This window comes from Salvelinus alpinus, chromosome 13 (genome assembly GCF_045679555.1).
Source record: "Salvelinus alpinus chromosome 13, SLU_Salpinus.1, whole genome shotgun sequence".
NCBI classification, from domain to species: domain Eukaryota; kingdom Metazoa; phylum Chordata; class Actinopteri; order Salmoniformes; family Salmonidae; genus Salvelinus; species Salvelinus alpinus.
In genome coordinates, this window is record NC_092098.1 from 17654706 (window position 1) to 17672872 (window position 18167).

The 18167-nt window shown below is 39.9% G+C and overlaps 1 protein-coding gene across 1 annotated transcript in view; it reads right to left on the minus strand.

The window, feature by feature from the left end:
- LOC139537233 (ectodysplasin-A-like) overlaps positions 1–7804 on the minus strand; it is a 61646-nt gene extending 53842 nt beyond the window's left edge. Inside the window, exon 1 of the mRNA XM_071338325.1 lies at positions 7363–7804. Within this exon, the coding sequence (XP_071194426.1) occupies positions 7363–7668 (306 nt within the window). The 5' untranslated portion in view covers positions 7669–7804. The remainder of the gene's footprint in view (positions 1–7362) is intronic.
- Between the last annotated feature and the right edge of the window lie 10363 nt (positions 7805–18167).

The following is an 18167-nucleotide window of genomic DNA, read 5'->3' on the forward strand; positions in this document are numbered from 1 at the left end:
CTTCCTCCAGTTGAACTCGAGTCGCACAGCATTATTTCTGCCTCATGCACAAATTCATTGTCATACTTCTATGAACAGAGAAAGTGAAATATTCCTCCGTATTAAAAAAGACCAAAGCCGCTAATAATAACAACGCAAGCCTATCGATACACTTTCCTACTCATTCATTACAGCTGCAGTGCTGGTTATAGTGCCAGTGGAAGTAAGAACAATGCACATTTTGTGGCTTATAAAAGTGTTGAATAAAAAGTGTTGACAGTGCTGAGTAAAAACTTAAACATGAACTCACTCATAAAAACAGCTGCTCTTTGCTGTATTCATTGACAGTCTCGTTAGTCATGGTTTTAAAAGTTTAGAAAAATCACAGTGTCAACTTTGCTTTGGCTTTCTTTTACGCCTGCTATGTTACTGCAGACACGGTAATCTGAGCCATCTGATTGGCCAGCGGTAGACCTATAATGCACTTGATTTGCTCTAGGGACCTGCTGGAAAGGCAGAGTTTGTACCTTCATACACATGAAATGGTTCAAAATGGGAAAACTTTGCCTACCCGGCACGCAGGGCAGCTGAATTGGGTGCACCTACCACCAATAGTGCGAGATTAATAAATAAAAATAGGAACGCAAGGCTTTAGCGTTTTTTACAGAAATGCTAGGCGATCGACTAGGAATGCCTTGGAGATCAACCGGTCATACCCTGTAAGGTACGTTGACTGTACTCTTGCAGTTTGTACCTTAAAATATCCAAATTGTACAAATGTGCCCTTTTAAGGTACCACCAGTGACATAGCCATTTGTTTCTTTAAAGTGGCCAAAATGTACCACTTCTCTATTTTTTGGGGGGGTATTTTGGTATTTTATTAGGATAATACATATCTATACCATGTCCCTCACATGTAGAGTTGGGTTAAGGTTGCTACAATATGAATTACAGCTCTTAATTGTCACATGCTCTAATGTAAGCTTTTATAAAGACTTCAGAACTGGTAGCAGACATGCTCAAACTTGAATTAACATAACCATAGAGCACTTAAACTGGTACAGCACTTCCACTCTCGGGTAATAGAAAATAACTAACTGAAAGCCACTAAGCCACACCTGAAATGATTGTACCTTTATATTCAAAATATTGGGTTAAAACATTTGCCATGATACTAGATTATCTGCATATGTATCCTAAAAGGTACTGAACTGTACTATGTGAGATCATACTCTGTAACTCTGAAGGTACATTACAGTATGTGTATTTTAATATTTCTGTACCCCAGGGAACAATAATGTACCCTAACCGTAACCTTTTTTTCTGAGTGTACATGCACAGACCTCAAGTCAGTATAAAGCTCAAATTTGTATCTCTCAAGTGGTATTAATTTATAATGCACAGACCTGTCATAAGGATGTGTTCTAGTTACACAACAAATTGATTTACCCACCAAAAGGACAAAATCCAGAATGGCATCCTATTGCTCTTCTAAACTTAAGCAAATGTAATCCTGCCTTTTGTACAAACACTGTCTTAAAGAGGCTTTGGTCCCCGTTCAGAGGACAGAGAGACAACAGTTTTACGGGAATTCCTCTCTCAAGTAATTGCACAAACTGCCTCACCAGAAAAGAGCAATAATAAAACATTCATGCTTGGTCTGAAAATAGAAGTGTGAAAAATAAAGGACAAATTGTGGCTAGCTAAATACCACAAACACTACTATACTGTTCTACTGTGTGCCTGTTGATAATATGACAAATTGACAATTAATTATTTTTAGTTGAATAAGTTTGTGTCAAAGCTTAGTACTTCCTAAACTGAACTGTAACTCCCTCTTGGCTGGTCTATCTGCAGGCACCACAATTCATGTAGAATGCTGCACCTTGGTCTCTAACTGTTCTATGTCATGGAGGTCCATAGCTCTCGAGGACTACTAGGAAATGAAGGTCAAATGTTTGAACTATCTAATAGTAAATGAGCTACTATCACTATCATTATGAAGTTGGATCTTATGTAACAACTGGATGAGTGAAAAGGTCACTGGCGCGTGCAACCCTCTTTGATATCCTACAATATGGAAAAATGGCCTACAGTGGCTTGCGAAAGTATTCACCCCCTTGGCATTTTTCCTATTTTGTTGCCTTACACCCTGGAATTAAAATAGATTTTGGGGGGGTTTGTATCATTTGATTTACACAACATGCCTACCACTTTGAAGATGCAAAATATTTTTTATTGTGAAACAAACAAAAAATAAGACAAAAAAACACAAAACTTGAGCGAGCATAACTATTCACACCCAAAAGTTAATACTTTGTAGAACCACCTTTTGCAGCAATTACAGCTGCAGGTCTCTTGGAGTATATCTCTATAAGCTTGGCACATCTAGTCAATGGGATTTTTGCCCATTCTTCAAGGCAAAACTGCTCCAGCTCCTTCAAGTTGGATGGGTTACGTTGGTGTACAGTAATCTTTAAGTCATACCACAGATTCTCAATTGGATTGAGGTCTGGGCTTTGACTAGGCCATTCCAAGACATTTAAATGTTTCCCCTTAAACCACTCAAGTGTTGCTTTAGCAGTATGCTTAGGGTCATTGTCCTTGCTGGAAGGTGAACCTCCGTCCCAGTCTCAAATCTCTGGAAGACTGAAATAGGTTTCCCTCAAGAATTTCCTTGTATTTAGAGCCATCCATAATTCCTTCAATTCTGACCAGTTTCCCAGTACCTGCAGATGAAAAACATCCCCACAGCATGATGCTGCCACCATCATGCTTCACTGTGGGGATGGTGTTCTCGGGGTGATGAGACGTGTTGGGTTTGCGCCAGACATAGCGTTTCCTTGATGGCCAAAAAGCTCAATTTTAGTCTCATCTGACCTGAGTACCTTCTTCCATATGTTTGGGGAGTCTCCCACATGCCTTTTGGCGAACACCAAACATGTTTGCTTATTTTTTTCTGTCCACTCTTCCGTAAAGCCCAGCTCTGTGGAGTGTACGGCTTAAAGTGGTCCTATGGACAGATACTCCAATCTCCGCTGTGGAGCAAAGTTCCGCTTGCTTGGTGGTGCCCCTTGCTTAGTGGTGTTGCAGACTTTCAGAACAGGTGTATATATACTGAGATCATGTGACATTTTAAATTCACTTCACCATTTTGGACTATTTTGTATATGTCCATTACATGAAATCCAAATTAAAATCCATTTAAATTACAGGTTGTAATGCAACTAAATAGGAAAAACGCCGAGGGGAGTGAATACTTTTGCAAGGCACTGTATATATTTATATATTGTTTATTACCGGTATCATCCCGTGTCGGTCAACGAGGTTTAACCTCGCTTTTTTGTTTGGGTACAGACAAACACACATCACACACGGCACCCCTGGTGTCGTCCCGCATCGGTGGGGAGATATTGTCACGGATCGCCCGCTACTGATGCTCATTCTGTTTACCAGTTCCAGAGGTCTACGTCACCGGCTTTCTAGGCTTCACATAACAGGATTCATTATCATCAACCCCGGACTTTCTTGTCTGATTACACACACCTGATTCCTATTTCCCATGATTAGTATGTTATATATGTTCCCTCTGTTCCCTCTGTCTTTGTCGGTTATTGTTCCCATGTCTGTTGGTGGTGTGAGTACCTATGCGTTGGTGCAGCTGTTATGCTGCATGCTATATATATTGTGTATTACGGGTATCGTCCCGTGTCGGTCAACTAGGTTTACCCTCGCTTTTTTGTTTGGGTACAGACCCGTGTTTTTGTATACGTGTTTGTTTTGGGTGTATTAAAAACCCCTATTGTGTATTCCTGCCCCTGTATCCAAAATTCTTTATACCAGCGTGAGAGTTTCATTTTCTTCCATATTGTTATAGTGTTCTTAACTATGAAGCTGTTAATGTTCTTAGATTTATCCTTTGAAAATCGACACACGAAAAGATTCTGGGGACAATATGCACCCATTGTTCCTCTTTAATGCATTTAACTATATGTCGTAAGTTTTAGCAAAGGGGGCATTGAGTTTTCAATATTGGCCAGGTATATCAGGAGATTATATTCAAATAAGTTTAGTTTATATTCATGTTTACCATACCTGTTACGTTTGGGTCCTGTCTTTCTGCAAGCGGTTCAACTGCCACTGTAAACAGGAGGGGGGAGAGGGGACATCCCTGTCTTGCGTCCCTTTCTAAAGCAATTTTATAGAGATAATGTATTATTTGTGTATATTTATTGCTTTAGGACATTTATACAATATTTGAATGACATGTATTTCAGCTGAAAAGTTGAAAGCTTCCAATGTTTTGAATAGAAAAGGTCATTCAAGGCGGTCAAAAGCCTATTCGGCTTTAACAGCCATTATTGATTAATCTATATCTTGGTTTTTTTGCTTATTGTATTAAACTGAAACATGTTCTTGTATTTGTTTGTAAGTGTCTATTTTTAATAAACCCTGTTTGATTGATATGTATCAAGTCTGGTAAGACTTTTGCCATTCTATTGCTTATAAGCTTTGTTATTATTTTATTGTCACAATTGATTACATTTATGGGTCTATAATCAGCAGGGGACTCTCCAGATTTTCCTGGTTTTAATTTAACTGAAATAACTGTTTGACTCATGGAACTAGGAAGTACTGAATTGAGTGATGTGTGTTGTCATTTGTGTAAATAGGGGGCCTACTTTGTCCCAAAATGTTGAATAGAATTCTAAGGGAAAGCCATCCATTTACTGCTATATGATTGCTCAATATTAGTCTCCTTCGAAAATAGTTGCATGTGATTTGGAACATACAGTTGATGTATATTAGCTGCTGCTGGAGAGGAGGAGGAGGTTGAATGGGGTTGAAGTATTGCAGTGGTGGTTCTGTGAAATACCCTGATATGATGAATAACCTTGCCTGAGACCTAGAGACTTGATTTAGTTCCCAAGGCTAATACCATTGCCTAGACTTTAGCTCTGTGGGCTAACACGGTCTTAAGTCATGACTCAGGTTAGAAACTGTTTGGTCGATCTAATTAGTAGCTCCAAGAGGGAGAAGCAATGAACATGAGCTATTGTGTCCAGTCTCATGCAAGAGGTAAATCCCTTTATGATATAAAAAGCTTTCACCTTCAAAATAATACTCAACAGGAAACAATTTTAGCTTTCTTGACTAATTTCTTTAGTTAGCAGTAACTCTTAGTCTCTCCTCTGTTTTCTAAACATACCGAAAGACACAAAATGTTTTGTTTGTATGGATAGCTTCCCATAAGAAAGAAAATAACATCTGTGTAACCACTAGCTACACCCTCAAGTTAATCTAAATAGAAGCAGGTGCATATCATGGGAAACATAATTGACAATTATGGACATTCAAACATTCTTTCCTAACTCCCTTGCAAGCAGAACAAAACTTGTAATAGTCTTGACACCTGTCCCCAGTAACAAATATGGCCTGAGGCCCACTGTTCCTTTGAAATCATTCCAAATAAGTCTATTAAAACCTACAGCTAAAATAAGCACATCGTTCTTGACCACACATCTACAGTTCACTATCAGGGATGTTTACTTATGTTTTATGAGCTTGATTGGTGGGTATTACAAAAGATTATGTAAAATGACAGTCCCTAACGTCTATAACTACAGCCCTCAGATTGAACCCTGACCACATACCCCCTGGATGGTTCTTTGGTTCAGGTTGGGCCTTTGCTTAAATCTAAGGTAATAAGGACCCAATGCAATTTACACTACAGACAAATATAAACAACAGAAACAATACACACATCCGTAATCACATCTTTCACAGATATTTCTAAATATGGGACCTAAATCATCTCTAAAGGTCTCTCACTTCAAATATTTGCCTGTCTCTATTAACATTTATAGCCATGTGTACATTCTCCCACAAAGATACATTTTAATGGAGTTGAGTAATTGTGTGGATGTTATTAATTGCGTGCACAATGTTGCTATTAAGGTAATATCCTGTAAGAAATCTCATACTCCAACAGAGCACACAGTTTGATTTAATAGTGATGTTGAGGGTTGGCACTGGATCTTTTGTGGAGCTAACTCTGCTAGCCAGAGATTTCACACTGAGCTCTGGAGACAAGCCACAATGCCCGGGGAAGTTGAAATGACGAAGCGGGGGGTCATTTACCTGCTTTAGTTCATTTACAATCTCATTTGGGATTTTTGAAGTGTTTTTCTCTAAATAAACCTCTATGAATAAACCATCCACAGGCCTACAAAAAACATAGTGACTGAACTTAAAAGCTGAGGATTTTTTTGGTACTATGGTAATCTTTAGATATGAGCAACCAGTTGTGCCGTGTAGTACTTTTGCAGCTGTAGCAAGGTCAAAGACAACAATGTGGATTCTGGAGAATTCAGAGCGACATGATCACAAACAAACCAATAAACTTTTCTCATCTCATCTGATTATAACATAGATGAGGGCCAGATAGATCTTAACATTGCAGAATTGTTGGTGTAATTTATGTGTAATTGAAAGGCATCCACTTAGTCTCATTTTACTGCCATGGTGTTTCTGTGCAGCTGTATTTTTAACATGGCTGACCATGCCTCTGTAAAAGGATATTTTCTAAACCAAGCACATTTGGCAGAGCCATCTTACACCGCTGCCTCAGACAGGTGGGAGCATTCTCTCTCCCATGCTGTCAATCCACAGGCTTAAAGAATAGCTGACAAGAGAACTTTAGCTACTTTTAGGATTTGATTCGAGTAACAACTCAAATGGCCCCAGGTTTTTTCTGAAGTCAATTAAGAAATTGTAAGGCATTATAATATGCCAATGCATTAAAATGTGAGAGTGGCTTGTTAATACTTGGAGTGGATGGGTGGAATCTTACTGTGCCACATGCTGATGGCATGCAGGCAGTATTCTCTACTGTAGATGTCTGCTCGTCTCAACATGCACCATCAGGTCACTTAAACCATACACTCACTATTCAAATCCTCGCTAAGCCACTTTGGAAAAAATACTTGCACCAAAAGCATTATTAACCATTATCCATCTCAAGCAACAATAAACAATTGGGCACCTCAACCGTGAAACTAGCTATACTGCCAACAGGCAACTAGACTGTATCATAATAAAACAAAGCCTAAGTAGTCCTTATCTGAGAAACACTGACCAATATACTGTATTATTGTGTCTGATCAAGGACAAATTAAAGTGTCTAACTGATGGCAGTAAATATTCATCATACACATCCTTTCATCGGAATTGACAGAAATTGCCACATGTTGTTTCAACATCCTACAAGTGAAAATAATTTGGTGTGGGCTACACCTTGGTCCTCTTATGTGTATTTATATGAATTCTTACAAAATGTAAATATATGTTATTACGCTATTAAAGAGCCGATAATTAACCTACCTGTGGCTGTAGATCAGTTGGGTAGCTGATATCCAACAGCTGGAATACTGGAGAATATCGGTCATTCATATCGTCTGCGGCCGGTGACACTGTCTCCTCTCTGTTCTTCTGGAGAATCTCCCGTTTCACCTCCGATCTCAGGTCCAAATAACAGAAAAGCGTTACTAGATGCAATGAAAGGGATAAGACGAAAAATCCCAAGAAGATTTTACAGTTGTTACAATGTTTCCTGCAAATGCAAGTAGACTCTTTCAAGTCAATCTCCTCTATGTGTGCAAACTTCTCAGACATAGATGTAGGTGCCATGTCTAAATACTTTCAGTCGTTGCTATTTCAGCATACTAGGCTTTGTCTATGATGCTATGGCCCTAACCTGAGCTGTCTGATGCTCAAACGTTCGCACATCGACAGTTATCTCCATCCACATCAAGGCAGGGGGACGGTACGGTAACCCACACTGATACGGTAACTTAAAGCAATCCTTTTCGAAAGATCCGCCCCTCTTGTATCTGATTGGGCTGCGCCTATTACGTGCCACTCCATTGAAAAGTACATGGATGAATGCTGTCCGGGTCGTGTGGCGTGATAGATCAGCCAAAACCAGAACATCCCACCACTGGCCACATCACGTAATTTCAACGTTGAAATGTGGATCATATTTGCTTGAGACGTTGATCAATGAGATTTCAACCTTTATTTACCCACTCATAAAAGACATACAGAGTTTGTTGAATTCCTAATGTGTTATCACTATGCCTTCAACCATCTAAAAGTCCAACAAAATTCCAATGGAAAAACAATGTCAGATTTTTGGTTTAGTTGTCGTCTAAATGTGTTATCACTGGGCATTCAACCATTTAAAAGCACAACAAAGTTCAAATGGGAATATGCCAGATATTTTATATTTATACAACAATTTAGAGCTCTATTCAATCTGTATAACTGAAGTGTTAAAGATTGCGCAATATAAATGTAAAGGCAATTTCCGATTGTACCGACATATGCAACATTTACCGTGAATGCACTAACGAGGGAAGATTGCCTTTAAATTTCAATCACTCTGTAACGCTGAACGTCCGCGATATGAATTGAATAGAGCCCTTAATGCGTTATCAGGGGCATCATGCACCCCCAAAATCTGAAGGGACAAAAAGTACATGAGGATGGCTGTTCCGGTGTTCCGGACACCATCTGGAAGTTGGAGAATTTAGAGCAATAATCATGATGCTTAACTCTATAAAAAATGTTTTGTTTTTTTGAGCTGTCGGTATCTTCCCGACTGTTTATTGATTTACTGTTTATTTATTTATATATTTTTTACGAAATATGCTTCTCTGCATTTTATCTCAAATCTGGGATAAATATTAAAAGGAATCTGAGTCTTATTCAATACATTTAGTAATTGCTTGCTTTTCTAAAGACTAACAACCTTGCCAGCAGGCATGCCAGCTAATATAGCTATTCTAATTTGATTGATAGACTGAAATGGCTTCTTTGTAGCTAGTTATGAGATTATGAGATTGGGAACCTGTCTGGGCTAGCTAAAGTCAATATAATAAAATTGCTAGGTCGCTAGTAGTTTTTTAGAGAAGCAACACAAAAAGCTACAAAAAAACAAAACAAATATATGTATATATATAAATATATGTATATATACAGTTGAAGTCGGAAGTTTACATACACTTAGGTTGGAGTCATTAAAACTCGTTTTTCAACCACTCCACAAATTTCTTGTTAAAACAAACTATAGTTTTGGGAAGTCAGTTAGGACATCTACTTTGTGTTTGACACGAGTAATTTTTCCAACAATTGTTTACAGACAGATTATTCACTTATAATTCACTGTATCACAATTCCAGTGGGTCAGAAGTTTACATACACTAAGTTGACTGTGCCTTAAACAGCTTGGAAAATTCCAGAAAATGAATTCATGGCTTTCGAAGTAATAGGTCAATTGACATAATTTGAGTCAATTGAAGGTGTACTTGTGGATGTATTTCAAGGCCTACCTTCAAACTCAGTGCCTCTTTGCTTGACATTATAGGAAAATCAAAAGAAATCAGCCAAGACCTCAGAATATTTTTTGTAGGCCTCCACAAGTCTGGTTCTTCCTTGAGAGCAATTTCCAAACGCCTGAAGGTACCACGTTCATCTGTACAAACAATAGTCCGCAAGGATAAACACCATGGGACCACGCAGCCGTCATACCGCTCAGGAAGGAAACACGTTCTGTCTCCAAGAGATAAACGTACTTTAGTGCAAAAAGTGCAAATCAATCCCAGGACAACAGCAAAGGACCTTGTGAAGATGTTGGAGGAAACAGGTACAAAAGTATCTATATCCACAGTAAAACGAGTCCTATATCGACAAAACCTGAAAGGCTGCTCAGCAAGGAAGAAGCCACTGCTCCAAAACCGCCATAAAAAAGCCAGACTACGGTTCGCAACTGCACATGGGGACAAATATCGTACTTTTTTGGAGAAATGTCCTCTGGTCTGATGAACATTTCAAGACATCAATCAGGAAGTTAAATCTTGGTCGCAAATGAGTCTTCCAAATGGACAATGACCCCAAGCATACTTCCAAAGTTGTGGCAAAATGGCTTAAGGACAACAAAGTCAAGGTATTGGAGTGGCCATCACAAAGCCCTGATCTCAATCCTATAGAACATTTGTGGGCAGAACTGAAAAGGCATGTAGGACGCCTACAAACCTGACTCAGTTACACCAGCTCTGTCAGCAGGAATGGGCCAAAATTCACCCAACTTATTGTGGGAAGCTTGTGGAAGGCTACCTGAAACGTTTGACCCAAATTAAACAATTTAAAGGCAATGCTACCAAATACTAATTGAGTGTATTTAAACTTCTGACCCACATGGAATGTGATGAAAGAAATAAAAGCTTAAATAAATCTCTACTATTATTCTGACATTTCACATTCTTAAAATAAAGTGGTGATCCTAAGTGACCTAAAACAGGGAATTTGTACTAGGATTAAATGTCAGGAATTGTGAAAAACTGAGTTTAAATGTATTTGGCTAAGGTGTATGTAAACTTCCTACTTCAACTGTATTTATATATATATACTGTATATGTGCACTCGGAAAGTTTTCAGACTTTTCCCAAAATGTTTTACGTTAAATTTGATTACATAAATTACATAAATGTTTTTCTCATCAATCTACACACAATACCCCATAATGACAAAGCAAAAAACGTTTTTTGATTTTCTTTGCAAATGTATTAAAATGACAAAAACAGAAATATCTTATTTACATAAGTATTCAGAACCCTTTGCTATGAGACGAGAAACTGAGCTCAGGTGCATCCTATTTCCATTGAACATCCTTGAGATGTTTCTTCAAGTTGATTGGAATCCACCTGTAGTAAATTCAATTGATTGGACATGATTTGGAAAGGCATACACCAGTCTATATAATGTTCCACAGTTGACACTGTATGTCAGAGCAAAAACCAAGCCATGGTGTTGAAGGAATTGTCCGTAAAGCTCAGAGACAGGATTGTGCAGCATTGAAGATTCCCAAGAACACAGTGGCCTCCATCATTCTTGGAAGAAGTTTGGAACCACCAAGACTCTTCCAAGAGCTGGCCATCCGGCCAAACTGATAAATCAGGGGAGAATGGCCTTGGTCAGGGAGGTGGTCACTCTGACAGAGGTCCAGAGTTCCTCTGTGGAGATGGGAGAACCTTCCAGAAGGACAATCATCTCTGCAGCACTGCACCAATCAGGCCTTTATGGTAGAGTGGCCAGACGGAAGACATTCCTCAGTAAAAGGAACATGACAGCCTGCTTGGAGTTTGCCAAAAGGCACCTAAAGACTCTCAGACCATGAGAAACAAGGTTCTCTGGTCTGATGAAATCCAGATTGCTTTTTGGCCTGAATGGTAAGCGTCAAATCTGGAGGAAACCTGGCACCATCCCTACGGTGAAGCATGGTGTGGGGATGTTTTTCAGTGGCAGGGACTGGGAGACTAGTCAGGATCGAGGGAAAGATGAATGGAGCAAAGTACAGAGAGATCCTTGATGAAAACCTGCTCCAGAGCGCTCAGGACTTCAGACTGGGTCGAAGGTTCCCCTTCCAACAGGACAACGACCCTAAGCACACAGCCAAGACAACGCAGGAGTGGCTTCGGGACAAGTCTCTGAATGTCCTTGAGTGGCCCAGCCAGAGCCCGGACTTGAACCTGATCGAATATCTCTGGAGAGACCTACAAATAGCTGTGCAGTGACGCTCCCCATCCAACCTGACAGAGCTTGAGAGGATCTGCAGAGAGGAATGGGAGAAACTCGCCAAATACAGGTGTGCCAAGCTTGTAGCGTCATACCCAAGAAGACATACCCAAGAAGGCTGTAATCGCTGCCAAAGGTGCATCAACAAAGTACTGAGTAAAGGGTCTGAATACCTATGTAAAAGTGATATTTCCGTTTAAAAATGTTATACATTTGGAAAGAATATATAAAAAACTATTTTTGCTTTGTCGTTATGGGGTATTGTGTGTAGATTGATGAGGGAAAAAACTATATAATCAATTTTAGAATAAGGCTGTAATGTAACAGAAGGTGGAAAAAGTGAAGGTGTCTGAATACATTCGGAATGCACCGTATATACAGTACCAGTTTGGACACACCTACTCATTCAAGGGTTTTTCTTTATTTTTTATTATTTTCTATATTGCAGAATAATAGTGAAGAAGTCAAAACTATGAAATAACACATATGGAATCATGTAGAAACCAAAAAAGTGTTAAACAAATCTAAATATATTTGAGAGTCTTAAAAGTAGCCACCCTTTGCCTTGATGACAGCTTTGCACACTCTTGGCATTCTCTCAACCGTCTTCACCTGGAATGCTTTTCCAACAGTCTTCCCACATATGCTGAGCACTTGTTGGCTGCTTTTCCTTCACTCTGTAGTCCAACTCATCCCAAATCATCTCAATTGGGTTGAGGTCAGGTGATTGTGGAGGCCAGGTCATCTGATGGAGCACTCCATCACTCTCCTTCTTGGTCAAATAAGCCTTACAAAGCCTGGAGGTGTGTTGGGTCATTGTCCTGTTGAAAAACAAATGGTAGTCCCACTAAGCGCAAACCAGATGGGATGGCGTATTGCTGCAGAGTGCTGTGCTAGCCATGCTGGTTAAGTGTGCCTTGAATTCTAAAATAAATCACAGTGTCACCAGCAAAGCACCCCGACACCATCACACCTCCTCCTCCATGCTTCACGGTGGGAACCACACATGCGGAGATCATCCGTTCACCTAGTTTGCGTCTCACAAAGACACGGTGGTTGGAACTAAAAATCTCAAATTTGGACTCATCAGACCAAAGGACAGATTTCCACCGGTCTAATGTCCATTGCTCGTGTTTCTTGACCCAAGCACGTCTCTTCTTATTATTGGTGTCCTTTAGTAGTGTTTTCTTTGCAGCAATTCGACCATGAAGGCCTGATTCACGCAGACTCCTCTGAACAGTTGATGTTGAGATGTGTCTGTTACTTGAGCTCTGAGTCATTTATTTGGACTGCAATCTGAGGTGCAGTTAACTCTGATGAACTTATCCTCTGCAGCAGAGGTAACTCTGGGTTTTCTTTTCCTATGGCGATCCTCATGAGTGACAGTTTCATCATAGTGCTTGATGGTTTTTGCGACTGCACTTGAAGAAGCTTTCTAAGTTTTTGAAATATTCCGTATTGACTGACCTTCATGTCTTAAAGTAATGATGGTCATTTCTCTTTGCTTATTTTAGCTGTTCTTGCCATAATATGGACTTGGTCTTTTACCAAATAGGGCTATCTTCTGTATATCACCCCTACCTTGTCACAACACAACTGATCGGCGCAAATGCATTAAGAAGGAAAGAAATTCCACAAATTAACTTTTAACAAATCAAATTTTATTGGTCACATACACGTGTTTAGCAGATGTTATTGCATGTGTAGCGAAATGCTTGTGTTTCTAGCTCCGATAGTGCAGTAATATCTATCAACAAGTAATATCTATTAATTTCACAACATATACCCAATACACACAAATCTAAGGAAAGTGGAATGGAATTAAGAATATATAAATATATGGACGAGTAATGTCAGAGCGGCATAGACTAAGATAGAGTAAAATAGAATACAGTATATACACTACGGGCCAAAAGTTTTAGAACACCTACTCATTCAAGGGTTTTTCTTTATTTGTACTATTTTCTATATTGTAGAATAATAGTGAAGACATCAAAACTATGAAATAACACATAAGGAATCATGATATATTTATTCCTGTCTGCACAATTAACTGAGAACCCCCAGGTGGTTAAGGTAGGAAAAAACACCTCCACTTCGCTGATACTCAACACTGGTGCCCCACAAGGATACGTGCTCAGCCCCCTCCTGTACTCCCTGTTCACCCATGACTGTGTGGCCTTGCATGCCTCCAACTCAATCATCAAGTTTGCAGACGACACAACAGTAGTAGGCCTGATTACCAACAATGACGAGACAGCCTACAGAGAGGTGAGGGCCCTGGGAGTGTGATGCCAGGAAAATAACCTCTCACCCAACGTCATCAAAACAAATTAGTTGATCGTGGACTTCAGGAAACAACAGAGGGAGCACCCCCCATCCACACCGATGGAACCGCAGTGGAGAAGGTTGAAAGCTTCAAGTTCTTTGGCGTACATATCACTGATAAACTGAAATGGTCCACCTACACAGACAGTGTGGTGAAGAAGGCGCAACAGCGCCTCTTCAACCTCAGGAGGCTGAATAGATTTGGCTTGTCACCTAAAACCCTCACCAACTTTTACAGATGCACAATTGAGAGCATCCTGTCGGGCTGTATCACCGCCTGGTACGGCAACTGCACCGCCCGCAACCGCAGGGCTCTCCAGAGGGTGGTGCGGTCTGCCCAACGCATCACCGGGGGAAAACGACCTGTCCTCCAGGACACTTGCAGCACCCGATGTCACAGGAAGGCCAAAAAGATCATCAGGGCCAACAACCACCCGAGCCACTGCCTCTTCACCCCGCTATCATCTAGAAGGTGAGGTCAGTACAGGTACATCAAAGCTGGGACCGAGAGACTGAAAAACAGCTTCTATCTCAAGGCCATCAGACTGTTACATTCTGTTAAATAGTCAGCACTAGCACATTAGAGGCTGCAACCCTATATACATAGACTTAGAATCACTGGCCACTTTATTAATGGAACACTAGACACTTTAATAATGTTTATATATTTTGCATTAATCATTGCATATGTACAGTATATACTGTATTATATCCTATTCTACTGTATCTAAGTCTATGCTGCTCTAACATTGCTCGCCCAATATTTATATATTGTTAATTCCGTTCCTTTACTTTAGATTTGTGCGTATTTTTGTGAAATTGTTAGATATTACTGTTAGATATTACTGCACTGTTAGATCTAGAATCTGAAGCATTTTGCTACACCCGCAATAACATCTGCTGAACACGTGTATGTGAACGATAACATTTGATTTCATTTGATTTTACCTTATGTAGACAGCTGTGTGCCTTTCCAAATCCTGTCCAATCAATTGAATTTTCCACAGGTGGACTCCAGTCAAGTTGTAGAAACATCTCAAGGATGATCAATGGAAACAGGATGCACCTAAACTCAATTTCGGGTGTCATAGCGAAGGGTCTGAATACTTATGTAAATAAGGTATTTGGGTTTTTAATTTTTAATAAATGTCCCAAAAATTATAAAAACCTGTTTTCGCTTTGTCATTATGGGTTATTGTGTGTAGATTGATGAGAATGTTTATTTATTTAATCCAATTTAGAATAAGGCTGAAACGTAACAAAATGTGGAAAAAGTCAATGGGTCTGAATACTTTTCAAATGCACTATATATAGTTTTTATTTTTGTTCAGTGTGTTTGGGATGTTCTGGATTGACATGTACGACAGCATGTTCCAGTTCCCACCAATATCCAGCAACTTCACACTGCGATTGAAGAGGAGTGGGACAACATTCCTCATGCCACAATCAACAGCCTGATCAAATACTTTTATTTTACCAGGTAAATTGACTGAGAACACATTCTCATTTACAGCAACAACCTGGGGAATAGTTACAGGGGAGAGGAGGGGCATGAATGAGCCAATTGTAAGCTGGGGATGATTAGGTGACCATGATGGCATGAGGGACAGCTTGGGAATTTAGCCAGGACACCAGGGTTAACACCCCTACTCTTACAATAAGTGCCATAGGATCTTTAGTGACCACAGAGAGTCAGGACACCCGTTTAACGTCTCATCCGAAAGACGACACCCTACACAGGTCAGTGTTCCCAATCACTGCCCTGGGGCTATTTTTTTAGATCTGAGGAAAGAGTGCCTCCTACTGGCCCTCCAACACCACTTCCAGCAGTGTCTGGTCTCCCATCTAAGGACCTTCAGAAGCAAGCCAGCAGTGGGATGCAGGGTGGTATGCTGCTGGCTTAAAGGAGATATTTAAAGGAGATGTGTTGCGATGCATGAGGCAAATGGTGGTCACAGCAGATACTGACCGATTTTCTGATCCACATCACTACTTTTTTTTAAGGTATCTGTGACCAACAGGTGTATATCTGTATTCCCAGTCATGTGAAATCCATAGATCATGGCCTAATTAATTTATTTAAATTGACTGACTTCCTTATATGAACTGTAACTTAGTAAACTCTATGAAATTGTTGCATGTTGCGTTTGTATGTTTGTTCAGTGTGGTATGGTTACATTTAATTTGCTCTGTTAAACCTACCATATGGAATAACTTTGATAGCAAAAGTTAAGAGATCAGTCAATAATCATTCTCACAATAGCACATTGGTAGTGACAAATATCAAAGCCAGTTAAAACCCTGGATGACCAAATGCATAGTTGTAGATAGATCAGCTCTCCAGTAGGAGGTGCTGCCCAGCCTATAGTTTTTTTCTGATAGTGGATATAATGTTGAAGATCTGAAGTTGTTTCAAAGGTATAAATTCAAGGCTTGTCTATGTTGAAAATTGGTTGCCATGGTGACATAACCCTGTGGTTGAAATTTCACCCTCAAAACAACAGTTGACGTTGATTCATTTTCTAAATGCAATGTATTTTCCACATAGATTCCACTTCACAATACGTTAGAAAATTGAAACAACCTACATGTGTCTTCTTACATGCTGCAGAGAGAGACAGAGAGAGAAAGGAGAGAGAGAGCTATGTCTTTAATATAATGCAACCTGTTAGAGGTCAAGATTATGGCTTACCTGAGACCACACATAATACATGTATTTCAAAGACACATTCTGAATGCTTAGCCATGCATCATCATCACAAGTTTCACTACTTACACGGTGGAGGCTGCTGAGGGGAGAACGGCTCATAATAATGGCTGGAATGGGGCAAATGGAATGGCATCAAACACCAGGAAACCATATATTTGATGTATTTGATACCATTCCATGATTGCGCTCCAGTCATTACCACGAGCCCGTTCTTCAAAATGAAGGTGCCACCAACCTCCTGTGGTACAGTATGGACCTTCTGGACAAAGGCTCTCATCTGATCATGACTAAGAGACGCTTCTATAGCTTTCACATATTCACCACTAATTAGGGTCCCCTAAGAAATATGGACAAAAACTATGGATCTTATGCTGTTACACTATTGGTGCATCAACAATCTTGGAGTCATGCAATGTCAATTATATTGTTGACATCTCTATTCTGGGCATATGCCCACAGCCCCATTGCTACTCACTGATCATACCCACAACATTATTACAATATCAACAGCTGAAGAAATACCAGGCCTTCTCAAAGCATGGAGCTGACCTCTTTAGAGTGTTAAAAAAGGCGTAATAGTAAATATGTAGAGCAATATATTTCCATCCCTTCACACACACACACACACACACACACACACACACACACACACACACACACACACACACACACACACACACACACACACACACACACACACACACACACACACACACACACACACAGGTCATCAGGAGTATCTCAGTGGACCTGTGGAGGTGAAGGGAATTGAACTGGGACTGGTTTTCCACTCCCAACACTTTCCAGTGCTGAGCCCCATCCATGTCAGAGCTATGTATAAGCCTCAAAGTGTTAGGGTCCCTTTGAAACAGCAGGATCCGTCAGCTCTTGGCAAAGGGAGAGAGAGCGTATGCTACCCAGCTCACTCCTTTCTAGGCATCTGTCACAGTTGGCTGAGAGACTTCAAATATCAAGGAATGTGTTTGGTTATAATATATACAGTACCAGTCAAAAGTTTGGACACACCCACTCATTCAAGGGTTTTTCTTTATTTAAATAGCACATATGGAATCATGTAGTAACCAAAAAAGTGTTAAACAAATCAAAATATATTTTATATTTGAGATTCTTCAAAGTAGCCACCCTTTGCCTTGATGACAGCTTTGCACACTCTTGGCATTCTCTCAACCAGCTTCATGAGGTAGTCATCTGGAATGCATTTCAATTAACAGGTGTGCCTTGTTAAAAGTTAATTTGTGGAATTTGTGTTTGAGCCAATCAGTTGTGTTGTGACAAGTTAGGGGTGGTGTACAGATGATAGCACTATTTGGTAAAATACCAAGACCATATTATGGCAAGAACAGCTAAAATAAGCAAAGAGAAATGACCCTCCATCATTACTTTAACTTCATATGGCTGGGTGGCAGTATTGAGTATCTTAGATGAAAAGGTGCCAAGAGTAAACTGCCTGCTACTCAGGCTCAGAGGCTAAGATATGCATATTATTAGTAGATTT